General features: G+C 38.5%; 1 protein-coding gene across 4 annotated transcripts in view; it reads left to right on the top strand.

Annotated features, from left to right (window-relative positions):
• The window catches only part of LOC107877923, a 36,196-nt gene extending 21,433 nt beyond the window's left edge, over nucleotides 1–14,763 (top strand). For 3 of the 4 annotated variants that reach the window (XM_016724735.2, XM_016724753.2, XM_016724743.2), the window contains one exon: nucleotides 14,470–14,763. In XM_016724735.2, the coding sequence (XP_016580221.1) occupies nucleotides 14,470–14,564 (95 nt within the window). In that variant the 3' untranslated portion in view covers nucleotides 14,565–14,763. Of the gene's footprint in view, nucleotides 1–13,160 lie in introns of all 4 variants that reach the window. The other variant, XM_047407142.1, reaches the window with a different exon arrangement.
• Nucleotides 14,764–15,677: the final 914 nt, after the last annotated feature.

The raw sequence follows: 15,677 nt of genomic DNA, 5'->3' as shown, positions 1-15,677 counted from the left end.
CGTAAACTAAACTGAGCCCCTAAATACATGGCTCACGACTGAGATTGGAACTTGGGAGTCAACTTATAAGTACCCGCTACTCCAATCTGGATCCAATTCGAGAAAAGGGAGTGGGATGTTTAAGTCATGAAAGTTCGGGGGATTGTAACGTATCTCCCCCTTGGGATACTAGGTCCCTCTTGGAATACTGACTTGGCTGAGCTACTGAGGGAAACTGAGGCGATGCGCAAGGCACCTAGGAACTGATTCTTGACTGATTATCTGAGATCTGAAACTGAGGCCTGATACATGAACTGAGCTGAGCTTGCATCTACATGATTGGTTCATCTTGGAATAGTTTCATTCATGAGATTTCGGCTAGAGAGAATAGATGGAAAGATAGGAAACCAAACTGTACGAACTTGTCTGTCTGAGACTAAAACGTGCTGAAAACCTATAGTTGACTGGAGCCTTTCCGTAACACTCTTTCTATAGAGCTCTAATGGTTTAGGGCACAAGGAAATCTTGGCGTGGTCTGAACAAGACAACTGTATAGCAAAAATTATTGCCTGGCTAAAATTCGGTAAGATAGGTTAAAACCTATGAACACCATTTAAGATGAAATGACTAAGATTCTTGAACTGCAATTGAGACTACTGAAAAGATTCACATGGGTGTTAAGCACGAATGCACAAACATACTAACTTATCTGATTAACTGAATAACTGATAGCTGAATACTGGGCATGTGAGACTGCTTGATACTTAGTCCGAATAATTGAACTGACGCTGTACAATATTATGCATAGGAGGTAATGATTGATTGGATAACGTGAGGTAACTGAGCATGAATGAGCAAAACTGTATCACCTCAAAATGCAAGGCTAGACGTCTAGCATGATTTGGATATATTCTGTAGACTGACGTACTAAAATACTACTGACTGAGTAACTGATAGCTGTAGCGTTGGTCAAGCAAGTTTGGAACTGAACTGAGTTTCTGATCTGATTACTGAACTGAAGCTGGCATTATAACTAAGGCTGTAGTAGAGACTGTGACTAAGTCTGTAATTGAGACTCATACAGGTATCGAATGCTAGTAACTGAGGATGATACTGATACTAAAGTACTTAATCCTAATGGCTAAGTAACTTATAACGGATAGCCATGGTCCCATAGGAATATTTGAGTCCTTTATAGAATATCAATTACTAAACTGATGTTGTAACTGAGGACTGAGAGACAAAACATCAAGTCACATATTTATCGAGGAATCTAAACTGAGAGTATACATGGCATAAGCCGAGTTTGGCTAATCACTAGGGGAGGAGCATGAGTCATGTGGGCTGAACATACTGTAAAACATGACATGAGTACCTAAGTCATGAGCTGCATGACTTGAGTCTGGAATTTCTGTGTTCATGGGACATGATTCGTAACATTGAGTGAACTGGAATTTTCTCATACTAGGAACTTGAAATACACATTATTCTGTGAGAAGCGTGCGGATACAAGCTGTATTCGTGGAACTGAAACGGGTAGCATGCATAAATATCGTGATGACTATAGTACGAAACTTTGCACTAAGACAGGAATGGGTCGGAAATCGTCTTCCCTTACTGATTATCTATACATACCGGAACTATAACTAGAATCTGAAGGCTTGACTTTCTGACCCCAAAGTTTAACTGCTATGCAAGGTTTCAAAAGAAAAGAAACTCATGGATCTGAAGAAGCGTGAACATGCAAATGAGGGATCTGTAACATACCAGTAACTGCATCTGGAGGACTTTCCTGATTCTGCCGGGACCGAAGTGCATAGAGTCTGTTTGGGCGTTACCCACTGATAGCGCTGGAATTGGCACCCTGCCGTTTCGGGCGACCGGACTGAGCTGAAGAACGACCATGCTGACTTCGAGGATCGGGTTTAGGACAATCTCGGACTTTGTGACCTACTTCGCCACATCCGAAACACACATTACTGCCGGCTCTACACACCCCCTTATGATACTTTCCACACTCTTTGCAAAACGGATGATTAAAAATCCTGTTCTCACTACCCTGGGCCTTGGAGCTTGGTGTACTAGCTGAAGGGGGAACTGGGACTGAAAATTTCTGACTATGCTGAGAACGGTTACCACCCTGCAACCCTGGCTGAGAAAAGCTATAACTACCTGTTTTGGCCCTCTTATTTTCTCTCTCCTTCTTCTTAAGCTTCTGTTCCTCCATCTGTTGGGCATAGACCATAAGCCTAGATTTCTCCATATCACTAATCAACATCGCAGTCCTGCACTCCTTAATCACTCTACCTGATACCTCTAACACAAACTTACTCATTCTGGATCTGCTATCTGCTACTACATGGGAGCATACCTGGCTAATTGAGTGAACTTAAGGGAGTATTCTTTCACACTCATGGTGCCTTGTCTGAGATTTATGAACTCTTAACACTTGGGCTTCTTTCTGCTCTAGGGGAAAGAATCTATCTACGAAGGCCGTAGCAAACTCTTCCCACTCTATTGGCTCTGTATCTGTACCCCTGTCTACCTTCCACTGCTTATACCATGTATGGGCTACGTCTTGTAGCTGATAGGTGGCTAACTCTACGTTCTCACTAGAAGTCACTCCCATGATGTCTATGACTTTCTGAACCTGGTCTAGGAACTCCTGTGGATCCTCTTCGGACTTAGAACCGGTGAATAAGGGAGGATTTATTCGGGTAAAGTCCCGAATCTTGGCTGCAGTAGCATTGGCCCCTAGGTTGGCCGGAATGGTGGCTGGCTGTTCATTCTGAGTTGTGACTGAATGAGCTAGAGTAGTGAATGCAGTCCTGAATTCTGCATGAGAGACGTGCTCATCCAGAGGACCTTGCTGGACGGGCTGAGGTGATGACTGATTTTCATTTCCCTCTTCGCTAGCCCTTTTGGGAGGCATGATCTGTAAACGAAGGGAAGAAGCGGATTAGACTGAGAGTTTAACTGGAGCTTATGCTTACTGGCACGACATGAATACTGAAAGAAAGGAAACCGTTCCTAAAATATCTCATAGCCTCCTGCACATAAGTGTGGTGCACAACACACTCATGCACAAGACTCTACTAGATGCGGCTTTCAGACTTCCTAGGACTCTATTGAGCCTTAGGCTCTGATACCAAGTTTGTAATGCCTCGAATCTAGTACCCGAAATGCTACACGGTGCTCATGACCCCGAAGGACCACAAGCTAACCCTTGACTGATATCTGTGCCTGTATACTGCATGATATACTGTATAATGCGGAAACATGAACTGAAAGGCCATAAGGTTCAAACTGTAACATAATATCTGATAAAATATAACATTTGGGATGGGTATAAATGCCCAAAACAAAACTGTCTAAACATACAGTAGTCTAAAAAGCCTCTAAAACATAGCTGTTTGAACAAGGAGATGATGGGACATGTCCCCAACTAACTCTAACTAATAAATTAATTAATGAGATAATAAAGAAATAATCATGTCCTCCAAAGATGAGGACTCACTGCTAACTCTGACTGCGGAGACTGGAATGCTACTGATGCTTTGGAGCTCATGCTTCTAAATCTATGGTATAAGACACCATAGCGCAAATGCGTCAGTACTTTGAATGTACTGGTATGCATGTGAGGTAGGCTGAATGCAAAGGGTTTACATGCATGATCTATACCAACTGACTGAATAATATGAACGTAAGAATGCATGCATGAATACATAATAACTGTAACTAGGGTCGTGATAACAGGATTACTGAGTCTGAGTACTGATAACATGAGATACTGATAACTGTATAACTGAAATTAACTGATGGCGACTGTACCTGCCAGTCTAGTTTCTGATGGAACTAGCTGAGTTCCGCACTATTCTGAGTTGACTGTATCTGACAGCCCTGAATTCTGTAGAACTATCTGAGAGTGAATGACTGTATCTGACAGTCCTGATTCTGTAATTGAAATTGTGGGAGGTAGTTATCTAACCGACATGCCCCAAAACTGAACTGGTGGGGTCCAACCTGTAACCCAAGCTGGAATGGTGTCAATACCATGCCACGAGTAAAGACTAGCTGTGAGTATACCCTCTTTGACAAGGAGCTCTTCCGTCAACCCCTCCTGGTATGTAACCCAAATGAGATGTATAAGTCCCTAAACGCGTAGGGTGCATCTCAACCTACGCTGACTACGTAGTTCTGGAACATAAGGATTGGTTCTAAGGATCACACTCTCTACTGAATAACAGGTGAGTCCCCATCCTTGGGCTCACTCAGTGCTGAATTCTACTCCCAACTGAATAGACACTGAACTGATACTAATGGTATTGTTTAGCGGAGCTAAACTGAGTTCACTAAGTTCCGTTGACTGATGGAATGCTACTGAGATCTGAGGAGTGACTGCGAGTACTGAAGTTACTGAGATTTACTGGGAATACTGAGGTTACCGAGATTACAGTGTACTGAGAATCACTGAGATTACTGAGATTTCTGAGTCACATGACTGACTGGGTTCTATGGATCATGGCTTGACTGAGAGTATCGTGAAAACATGACACTTGCTCTAGGCACAACTAAATTGTTGGGTACAAGTGCCCCCAGGACTCGATGGAAATAAACTGACAAAGCATGGCCTTCTTGAATACATGACTAATATCAACAATCCATAGTTCATTGATTAAGACATTTCATCAAACACTTGACATGCATGAACTTGTACATGGATGGGGATTACATATTATTTTACTAGTATCACTTTTCCTTCGCATAGGCATTTAATCAAGCACATGGGGAACATGCTGTGGTTATACAATCATCAACACATCTAATAATCATGGATACATTAATCAACTTGTAAATTGAAGGGGGTTTATCATGGTTATTATGCAAATCTTCATATACTAGGGTCAATTATTGAAATATGTAATTCAAAACATGAATCAAAACCCCACAACATCATGAACACGAATTGCAATTCAATTTAAATCATGAACATTCATCAATACACAAATCTTGCATTTTGAAAAGAGATTCTTGAGCTTCATGGGTGAAAGGGACCCATGAATCAACACATGACATAACTTTATTGTGAGTTTCTTGAAGTTCTTGGACTTGAAGAGCTCGAATTTCTCGGTTTCTTGAAGAAGGATTTGGATCTTGTTCTTGGGGATTATCTTTAAGAGGAAACCCTAATTTGATGTTGTGAATGAATAATGAACTTATGAGCCTTGGTCTGATATAATTAGGAGTTAAAACGGGTGGAAAAAGACCCAAATACCCTTTAAAAACGACTTAAATTCGCTGAACGGGACCTGCAACGGCTCGTACAACGGTTCGTCGCTGGTTCGACGGTGCGTCGTTTCGATCATCGTATGTGGACCAAAAAAAGACTCACTGCCTTATAGCGACGACTTGGGTGACGGTCCGTTAACCAGTCCGTCGCACCTTATCCAGAAGTTTGACTCATTGCTTTGGCTATGACGGTCTATGCGACGGTCCGTCGCTAGATTGACGGTCCGTCAACCTAGCCGTCGCACTTGGGCGATTCTGACAGCTCTGAATAAAACGTCCATAACTTTTTACTCCGATATCGGATTTGGACGAAATTGGTATCGTTGGAAAGCTAATTCAATTCCCACATGATAAAAAGTGAAAATCTTAAAAATTCCACGTGTACAAAAATGGATTCGTATTCAAAGTAAGTTTCTAACATTTTTGAGATGATTTCAAGCTAGGTAGAAGTACGGGGTATTACACAAGGAGACTGCTAGAGAGTTGTTGGGTGTCTTGAGGGGCCGGGCTGGTCAGCGTCGGGGGGACTGGTGGTGGAATGAAGAAGTAAAGAAGAAAGTGGAGACTAAGAAGGGGGCGTATGCTAAGTTGATTTAGAGTAAGGATGAAGGGGATAAGCGGGTAAATAGGGAGGAGTACAAGTTAGCTAGGAAAGAGGCTAAGTTAGCAGTTACGGCTGGTAAGACGGCAGCGTTTGAGAGCTTGTATGCGGGGTTAGAGGAGAGAGGCGGGGAAAAAAGGTTGTATAGGCTTGCTAAGGCTAGGGAGAGGAAGGGTCGTGACCTTGATCAAGTGAAGTGCATTAAGGGGGAGGATGGTAGTGTGCTGGTGGAGGACGTTCATATTATGAGAAGATGACAGTCGTATTTTCAGACTCTTGAATGATGATGGGGATAGAGACATTGTGTTAGGGGAGCTGGAGCACTCAGAGGGGTGTTGTGATTTCAGCTATTGTAGGCGTTTTAAGGGGGAGGTCAGCGAGGCTATTCGCAGGATGCGAATGGGTAGGGCGACAGGGCCTGACGAGATTTCTGTGGATTTTTGGAAGTTTACTGGTGGGGCTAGTTTAAGGTGGTTGACTTAATTGTTTAACGACATTTTTAAGACTGCGAAAATGCGCAAGGTTTGGAGATGGAGTACCATGATTCCTTTATATAAGAACAAGGGTGACATTCAGAGTTGCAACAATTATAGAGGTATTAAGTTGTTGAGTCACACTCTGAAGATTTGGGAGAGTGGTCGAGTGGAGGTTGAGAGGATAGTTTCTATTTCGGAGAATCAGTTTGGATTTATGTCTGGTCGCTCGACGACGGAGGCAATTCACCTGGTGCGGAGACTGGTGGAGCAGTATAGGGAAAGGAAGAAGGACCTACACATGGTGTTTATCGACTTGGAGAAGGCATACGACAAAGTCCCTAGGGAGGCTCTTTGGAGATGCTTGGAGGTGAGTGGGGTCTCGGTGGCGTACATCAGATCGATTAAGGACATGTATGATGGAGCAAAGACTTAGGTGAGGACGACGGGAGGAGATTCAGAGCATTTCCCTGTCTTAACTGGGTTGCATCAGGATCGACTCTTAGCCCCTTTTTGTTTGCGTTGGTGATGGATGTGTTGACGCGGCGTATTCAAGGAGAGGTGCCTTGGTGTATGCTTTTTGCTGATGATGTAGTATTGATTGATGAGACGCAGAGAAGTGTGAATGATAAATTGGAGGTTTGGAGACAAACCCTTGAGTCTAAAGGGTTCAGGTTGAGTAGGAGCAAGACAGAGTATATGGAATACAAGTTTAAAGACTTGAGGCAGAAGAATGAGGTGGTAGTAAGGTTGGATTCCCAGTTTGTTTGTAGGAGGGATAGTTTTGAGTATCTCGGGTCCATGATTTAGGGAAATGGAGAGATTGATGAGGATATCTCCCACCGTATTGGGGCAGGATGGATGAAGTGGAGGCTTGCCTCGGGAGTGTTGTGTGATAAGAAGGTGCCACCCAAACTTAAAGGCAAATTCTACAGAGTGGTAGTCCGTCCGGTCATGCTGTATGGAGCGGAGTGTTGGCTAGTCAAGAACTCCCATATTCAAAAATTAAAGGTGGTGGAAATGCGGATGTTGCGTTGGATGTGTGGGCTTACTAGGGGTGATAAGAGTTAGGAATAAGACTATCCGGGAGAAGGTTGGAGTGGCTTCGGTGGAGGCCAAGATACGGGAAGTTCGATTGAGTTGGTTCGGGCATGTGATGAGGAGGGGCATGGTTGCCCCCGTTCGTAGGTGTGAGAGATTAACTTTGGATGGTTTTAGGCGGGGTAGGGGTAGGCCGAAGAAATATTGGAGAGAGGTGATTAGACGTAATATGGAGCAGTTACAACTTACTGAGGACATGACCCTAGATAGGAAGGTTTGGAGGATGCGAATTAGGATAGAAGGCTAGTGCAAGTGGGTGGGGCGTAGTTAGAAGTTAGGAGAGCTTTGGGGTGGGGTGGGGGGGTTATGAGGGTGGGGTTGCCTTTGGTTCGTTAGTGTAGGGTATTACTTTGTGGGTGTCTTATTTCCGTTATTCCATCTTGTTTCATGCTTTATTATGAATTTGTTTATTATTCTGTCTTGAGCCGAGAGTCTATCGGAAACAGCCTTTCTACTTCTCCGGAGGTAGTGGTATGGACTGCGTACATTTTATCCTCCCCAGACCCCATTGTGTGGGAATACACCGGGTTTTTTGTTGTTGTAATATATATTATTACAAATAAATAAGTAAAGAATAATATAAAATTCTATTGTATAATTGTTTTTAAAAAAAAACAAACAGAAGAAAGTGGAGGTTTAAATGTTCTCCAATTAACATGATTACTACTTCTACTGTAATTCTGTAAATATATCCATATAAAAACATTTTAAAAGTAAATTGATAGGGGTACATGTGTAATTTTATTTATTATTTTGATCCATGTATAACTTATTCCATCTCCTACTCCCCCTAAGTTATGTGAGTATTAATTTTGTAGGATTATTAAAACACAACCAAATATCGTATAGAATTAATACATGAATAGCTTTTATACAACATTTGGAACTTACCAACCAAACATTGCATAAAATTAATACATAAATAATTTTTATCCTATTTACAAACCAAACAATGTATAAAATTAATTGGTTATTCATGTATTAATTTGGGCCTTATCCAGTCACCAAACGACCCTTATTTCTCAAAAATCCGTTTCTGTGAAAGGATTTGGCTCAGGACCATCTTCTAGCATTTCTAGTTTCTGGTGTTTATCGGCTTGCCTAGAACACTGAGATTGGGATTTCAGCATTTTCATGATAAGTCTTGAACTGACTTCTGCTTGGGATGTGATGATTGTGAGAACTGAGAACACTACTGACTAATCATACTGCCCCCTTCCTTTGGACTCTTTAATTTAGAATCAATGGCACCACAAACTAAATCGAGCTGACAATAAGAGATGGAATAATGTCTCAACTGTGAGTGACTCCATGGTACAGCTTGATCATTCTTTGCAGGATCTTCTAAGTGGTGGAAAGTTAGTGGTTATGATCAATGTGTTGCCAGCTCCTTTAAAGTTGTCAATATGCGTTCGAAGTACGGTAGCTGGACAAGCTCCTTTAAATTTCTTTATCATATATGAGATCAAGACATGAATTCGTGGCATTTGATAATAAATGGTCTAAGTTGCGCAGGCTCTTCACTTTTGATGCCGCACCCGTGTTGGATTCTACAAAATTACACCGCTTTTGGAGGATCCAACACACACCCATTGACATTTTGAAGAGTCCGAGCAACATAGTAAATGGTAATGCATAGAATGGATTGGGGGTCAACGGTTTGGATTTGTATGGTGAGATGAGGGAGCTGCATTTGAACCCAACCAAGGAAATATTTCTTGAAGATCTTGGGTTTGTGCCTTTCATGAAATTGCACAGCTATATGAGCTTGAGTGGTCTGACTATTCATTTGTTTCTTTGTGGTGTCACTAGAGCTTTTTTCAAGAACCTGACCAAACAGTCTCTGCATATCCATTGACTGGCAATTCAATGCCAGAAATATCTTTGAGCATGCCCTTGCCCTTATTGATGATGGTTTGAACGTTGCAGAAGCTAGCAGTATATGGGAGTCTTACAGGGGATTTAAACCAACTATTCTGTTTGCTGCTGAAACTAATGCTGAGCAAAGGAAAAGAAAAGGACCGTCAAGTTTAGAGTTAATTCTCTCATCAGTTTTTGGCCTCTCTTGTTGATCCAAAATGCAAGGCTCTTATGGTGTCACTTAAGGCACACATGGAGAAGATCGAACCAATAGATCTCATGGTTTCAAGGGGTGTGATATTAACAGTGGAGAATCGAGAAAGAGGAGAATCCGATAAAGAGGAGAATCGCCTATGTTAGTTGCTGTTTTATGTGTTAAAGTGAACGCGTAGTGTAGATCATCTGCTTTTGCATTGTAGGGTGGCTATTCGGTTATGGAGGGTGGCCCTAAATTTGTTTGAGATGCAATGGTTCATGCCGGGTACATTGAATGAGGCCTTGATAAGAGGGCTTTTGAAAGAGTGGAACTTGATTTTGTAAAATCAAAGAGTTAGTGTTGTCTCTAGTTTCTTTAAGGTGTACTTGCGAGGTTCCAATTTATATAGAGGATTGGATCTCTTTTGTTGAGAGCCATATTTTGGTGTAGGTTCTCTTCTTTTGGTATGTGGCTTGTACCCCCTCCCCTCACCACGCGCGCACACAAAAAAAAAAAGCTTCGTGCACTAAAGCTATGCACGGGGTCCGAGGAAGCGCTAGACCGGAATAGTCTATTGTACGCAACCTCACCTTACATATCCCTAGGCTTGAACCCACGACTTCCTGATCACATGACAACAACTTTATCAATTACACTAAGATTTTCCCCAAACGTTGATAAAATTATTTACCTTATCAACAATGGTTTCAAGTGTGCGTAATGCTTGCAGAGAGATGAAAGTGTTTGATCCGAAAAGGTCTGTCCATGACCTCACGCTAAAGGCTAGTGTTAGAGGGTAACAAGACTGTTATAAATGCACTTGTTGATATGTACAGGAAAGTTGGAAACGTGAGCGATTGTGAGAGCACATTTCGTGATCTAGAGAGCAAAAGGATCATATGGAATGTAGCAACCGGTAGTGCATGTGAGAATTAAAATATACAGGGGAGGCCTATCAGAGGTTATTCCGACCTGAACCAAAGGAAAACGGGTCTGTCAAATTTACTCCTCTACTTTCAAAAATTGGCTAACTTTATCCTTTGTCATACTATGGGGTCATATTTGACCTCGGCCGTTAGTAAAGTTTTCACTTATACCCCTCATTGGATGGAAATGGCCATATCAACAAAAATAACCCATTGTTGAAAAAAAGAAACATAACCACTAACTTACCTTTATTTAGGGTGTGCATAGTCGGTTCGATTTTATATATTATTGGTTTGATTATTCCAATTTTTTTAAATATGCTAAACTTATAACTAAACCAATTAGTTATTTTTTATTGGTTTTCAGTTTATCGATTTTTAATCCTTAACGGTTCGATTTTCGGTTTAACCGATAAAAAAATACTCATAAAATAGAAATCATATCAACTAACATGAAAAAAAAACTAAATCTTAGTTGCAGTCAAAATCCTACATGATGTGTTTTTATTTATACGAAAAAGGGCCTAAAATGCCCTTCAATTATGTAAATGGTGCAAAAATGCCCTCCGTCTACCTATTGGGCCTAAAATGCTCTTTTCGTCTACCTATTGGGTCTAAAATGCCCTTCTCACCTATCCATTGGGCCTAAAATGCCCTTCACGCCTACCTATTTGGCCTATTTTGCCCTTTTATTTAGGCAAATTACATGAAAAGACCATTCTTAAAACATAATTTCATAAATAATAGTACTTTTTCAATATTACAAAAATAAAAGTTTTTTTTTTTTTACATATATAGCCATTTAAAGAAATCAGAAAAGATAATTATAATTTCTAATTTAATGCTTTAACTAATTATCAATTCACCTTAATTTAAGAGATATATTTTCAATCTTTAAATTAAAAGTGGAAAAGATAATCACTGCTTTCAAATCTTTCTCTCTTATATTCAAAATTCAAATATTTTAAAATAAACTAAGTATTCCATTATTTGCAAATGTATGTTTCGTTTTGTTTTCATGTATGTTAATCATCTAGTATTATTTTACTATCGTATATTTTTAATTCTAATGTAATGGATTAACCATAATTTATTATGGATAAATATTTATGGAATAAAAATCATTATGTTGGAAGTACAAATATACCATGTATTTTTGTTGTATAGCTATATTTATGTCAAAGTCAAGATTATTATTATATTTTGATATAATTTATGAGATAAATATTCATGGTATATCTCACTATGTCGAAAGTACTTTACTTTTTAAAAAATTATTTATTAAATATAAATATGTATTTTCAGTATTACATGGTATAAACTTTTATATCTAAAATATATCATGTATTATTATGGTATAAATATAATTTATATGGTATAAATATACCATGTATTTTTATGATATAAATATAATTTGTATAATATATGCATATACCATGAATTTTTATGGTATAAATATACCATATATTTTTATGGAGGCATCGTGAAAGCAGGCAATGAAAATGAAAAACATAAAATTTTGATATAGTATGTAAAAATGAATGTGGAAATTTAATATATAATTATATTTCTATATATTAGAATCTATTATAAATGTAAATATTTTATATGCTACATCTGACAATCAACTAATATGGTTTTGTATATGTAATAATTTTTTAAAAATGGCTATTTATGTTGTTTTTCTTTTTGTTTATCAGATCAATTTAGAACGACGAAAAATTGATATTGTGCACTATTTATTTGGTTAGTACTAATAAAAATGATAGAAATTTTATATAGTTTAATAAAGATAAGTTGTGGTATTATATAATTTTTTTCTTAAATAAAAGGGAAAAATAGCCCCAATAGGTAGATATGAAGGGCATTTTAGGCCCAATAGGTAGACGGAGGGCATTTTTGCACCATTTCAGATAGTTGAAGGGCATTTCAGGCCCTTTTCCGTTATTTATAAGAACCTTCAAGTTTGAATAGATTTCAGGATATTGAATAGGTTTGAAATTATATAGAAATTAAGATATATATATATATATATAAAATTCAAGTATGGGTAAAGTAGTAATTTAGTGTATTCTTATTGGGTTATCGATTTACCTTATAACCTAATAAGAAAAAAATCAAAACCGAACCAATAATCCAATAAAGTTTTTTATAAAACGATTCAGAAACCATTAACCCAATAACAATAAACCAATAACATTCTTATCTATTCGGTTTATTCGTTGGTTTCATTATTGCACACACCTACCTGTCCCGGTCCATCTTAACCACAGAGACCCAAACAAATATACCCCCTTGACTTTCATCCTTTGCCTTTTTGAGTCTAGCTTGTTTGGCTGCACATTAAACCAAAGTCTTGTTCGTACAACCGATCAATGTCAGTCCCTGTGCCATGAAAGACAATAGTCTTTGCATGAAATTTGACTCCTCTCTCCTCCAACAATTCTCTTCCCAAAATACAATATTTTTATTCAATCAACAATTTCTTTTGTTAGAAGCGTGGAAATTTTATACTTTTTCTTCCTTTTATTAAAAAAAGGGGTTATTTTTGTTTATTTGGGCATTTCCATCCAATGTGGGATATAAGTTAAAACTTTACTAACAGCAGGGCCAAATATGATCCAATAATATGAAGAAAGTAAAGTTAGCTAATTTTCGAAAGCAATAATATGAAGAAGGTAAAGTTGGCCAATTTACGAAAGTAGTGGGGTGAATTTGATCTTTTTCCCTTACAGGAACCATGTTTTCCCTTCAAATATGCTCGAGGCTACTGGTATTGACATGGCTTTGTCAGAATTACCAGATTCAGAAGTTATAGCAGGAGTTCAAATTGGTCTTATTGGTGATAAGTTTACTGCAAAGCCAACAATTCCGGAAATGGAGAACTTACAGTTGGATTTGTTATCAGAAGACATCAAGAATGCAATATTATTGGTTGAGGGATATTATGATTTTCTTCTCAAGTACAAGTCGGCTTGGAGCTATAGATGTTGGGAAGAATGCTGTAAACTTTAGTGCATAAATACAGAAGGCCAAAAATGCTTGATGCAATCAAGCCATCTCCAAAAGAGCTATATGAGCTGGTCAGAGAAGTTGCCGGCAAGGAGTTAGTGGAAGTGCTGCAAATTGAAAACAAGATTCCAAGAAGATAGACCCTATTATCATTGGAAGAAAGTACAATAAGCATATTGTCTGAGAGATTATATGAGAAAAATAGAGGGTTTTGGGTCTATCAAAATGATTTATAGAGTTGGTAGAGAATGGTGCCGGCATTAAAAAAACTGACCCAAGCTTCAATTGGGAAATGCTCTTGTTTACAGCTTCCAAGATTGATTCAAAGACAAGAACTGCTATATTTGGTGACTTCTCACAATTTCCATTTGATCTTGGCAGTGTTAGGTCTTCCGTTTTCACATTATCACACCCTTGAGGACAAGGGTAGTTAAGCTCATTTTAGCAAAATTACGTGTGCCTTAGCTTGTTAGTGCATTTAGCTTGTCTAATACTACTAGCTAGGTTTATAAATAAGATGTTTTCATTTCATTGTAATTTTTCTTAGTGCAGAAATAAAAGAGCCAAAGTGTAGCTTAGCTCTTAAACTCCATTTTCCCTTCCCTGCAGTATTTTTCCTTATCTTCAGTGAGCTCCCATTCAGATTCTTTATCCCGATGCAATTAGCTCTATTGGATGTGATATAAATGGATTTGCTATTAATATTGGGTTGGGTTGTTCGCCTGTAAGCTAAGTTGCTTGGACTCTTCAAATATGTCTATGGGTGCGTGTCGGATCCTCCAAAAATAGTGTATGTTTGAAGGATCTGACACGGGTGTGGCAACATTTCTGGAGAGTTTGAGCAACTTAGTCTATAAGTATGCTATTTTTAGCCTATGCTTACAACTTGAATATTTGTTCACAACTCACAAGGAAATAGAAAGAACCAAAAATTGTGCTCCCTTTATGTTTTCCTTCTGTCAAATTAGTTGATTTGTTTTTTCTTTTCCAGCTACAACTGGCCATAGATTGACTGGTTCTTTATTGATGCAGGGCATAAAGCTAGATCTTATCTTCTGCTGCTCATAAGAATGGGTCGAGTAATAGTGGAGACAAGTGGTGGTTTGATTTGTTATAGAATCTTATAGAGTAAAATAAGTGCAGAGATACCAGCACTATTGACGTTAACGTGTAAGCAATATTTGGCTGAAGTGTGTTCTTTTAATGGTTTGATCTTCTTGAGCACAAAAATGCGAGTTCCTGACAAAATTTAGTACCCCATTTGATATTGCGTCATTTCTTTCATTTGCATTTTGAAATGCTAATGAATGTTGGTATTACGTTGCTTCTCCTTTTTCTTTAATTGTACACTGCGGGTAGCGTGCATGCACATTAATATTTTTTCGGATATTTGCTATGTCTCACCAACTCATACATTAAGTAATTTTGCTTACCAAATCTTAGCAAATGAAAAGAAAGAACTAGGGTTTTTCCCCACAGATGTGATTTGAATCTTAATTCTCCCATGTTTCTTATTCTTTGAGCTGCTGCGAGAAAAAATAGAGTTAGGTGTTCATATCCAATTTTAGAGCTGAGCCTAAAGTACACTTTTTTATATATAAAAACCTAGAGGGGTTGTCAAAATTTTATACACCAAAAGGGGTTGTTTGTAGCATGGGTGCAAACTACCCATTTCCTTGTCGGACATCACCTAAAGGTCGTTTGTTCTTTATTTGTGCTTCGTAACACCTATGTGAATTACTACTGTTATGTCATAAATTACTATTATACCATCATTGTGGATATAACTCTTACGCTTTAACCTCCCCATAATCTTCATGATTAATGCTATGTTATCAGGAAAAATGAGTTAAAAGGGATAAATGTGAGTTGAATGAAATGAGAGGGAAACATGATCTTAGTCAAAGTTAATTAAGTGAATTTGGGACTTAGTTCTAATTTGTACGACATTGAGAACAAGTATTAGAATATTCAAAATATATTCTGTCTTCATATTTTATATTTCAAACTTTTTTCCTTCCCTTCTCTGTTTCTTCATCTTCTTTCTTCTATTAATTTTCCTTCCCCATTCTTTTTCTTCTTCTTTGTCTTCTTTGCCATTTTTCTTTTTTGCTTTTTGCGTTTTTGCTCTTTTACCTTATCTTTTTGCCATTCTTCTTTTTCTCTACGTTTTTTCTCCTTCATTGATATGAGCACAGTTAGCTCAATTCGTGCTAGACCCATGTCTTGAGCTAAACAAA

Source organism: Capsicum annuum, chromosome 1 (genome assembly GCF_002878395.1).
Source record: "Capsicum annuum cultivar UCD-10X-F1 chromosome 1, UCD10Xv1.1, whole genome shotgun sequence".
In the NCBI taxonomy this organism is placed as follows: Eukaryota; Viridiplantae; Streptophyta; class Magnoliopsida; order Solanales; family Solanaceae; genus Capsicum; species Capsicum annuum.
Note: the sequence above shows the minus strand (reverse complement) of the source record. Positions and strands in the feature narration are given on the sequence as shown.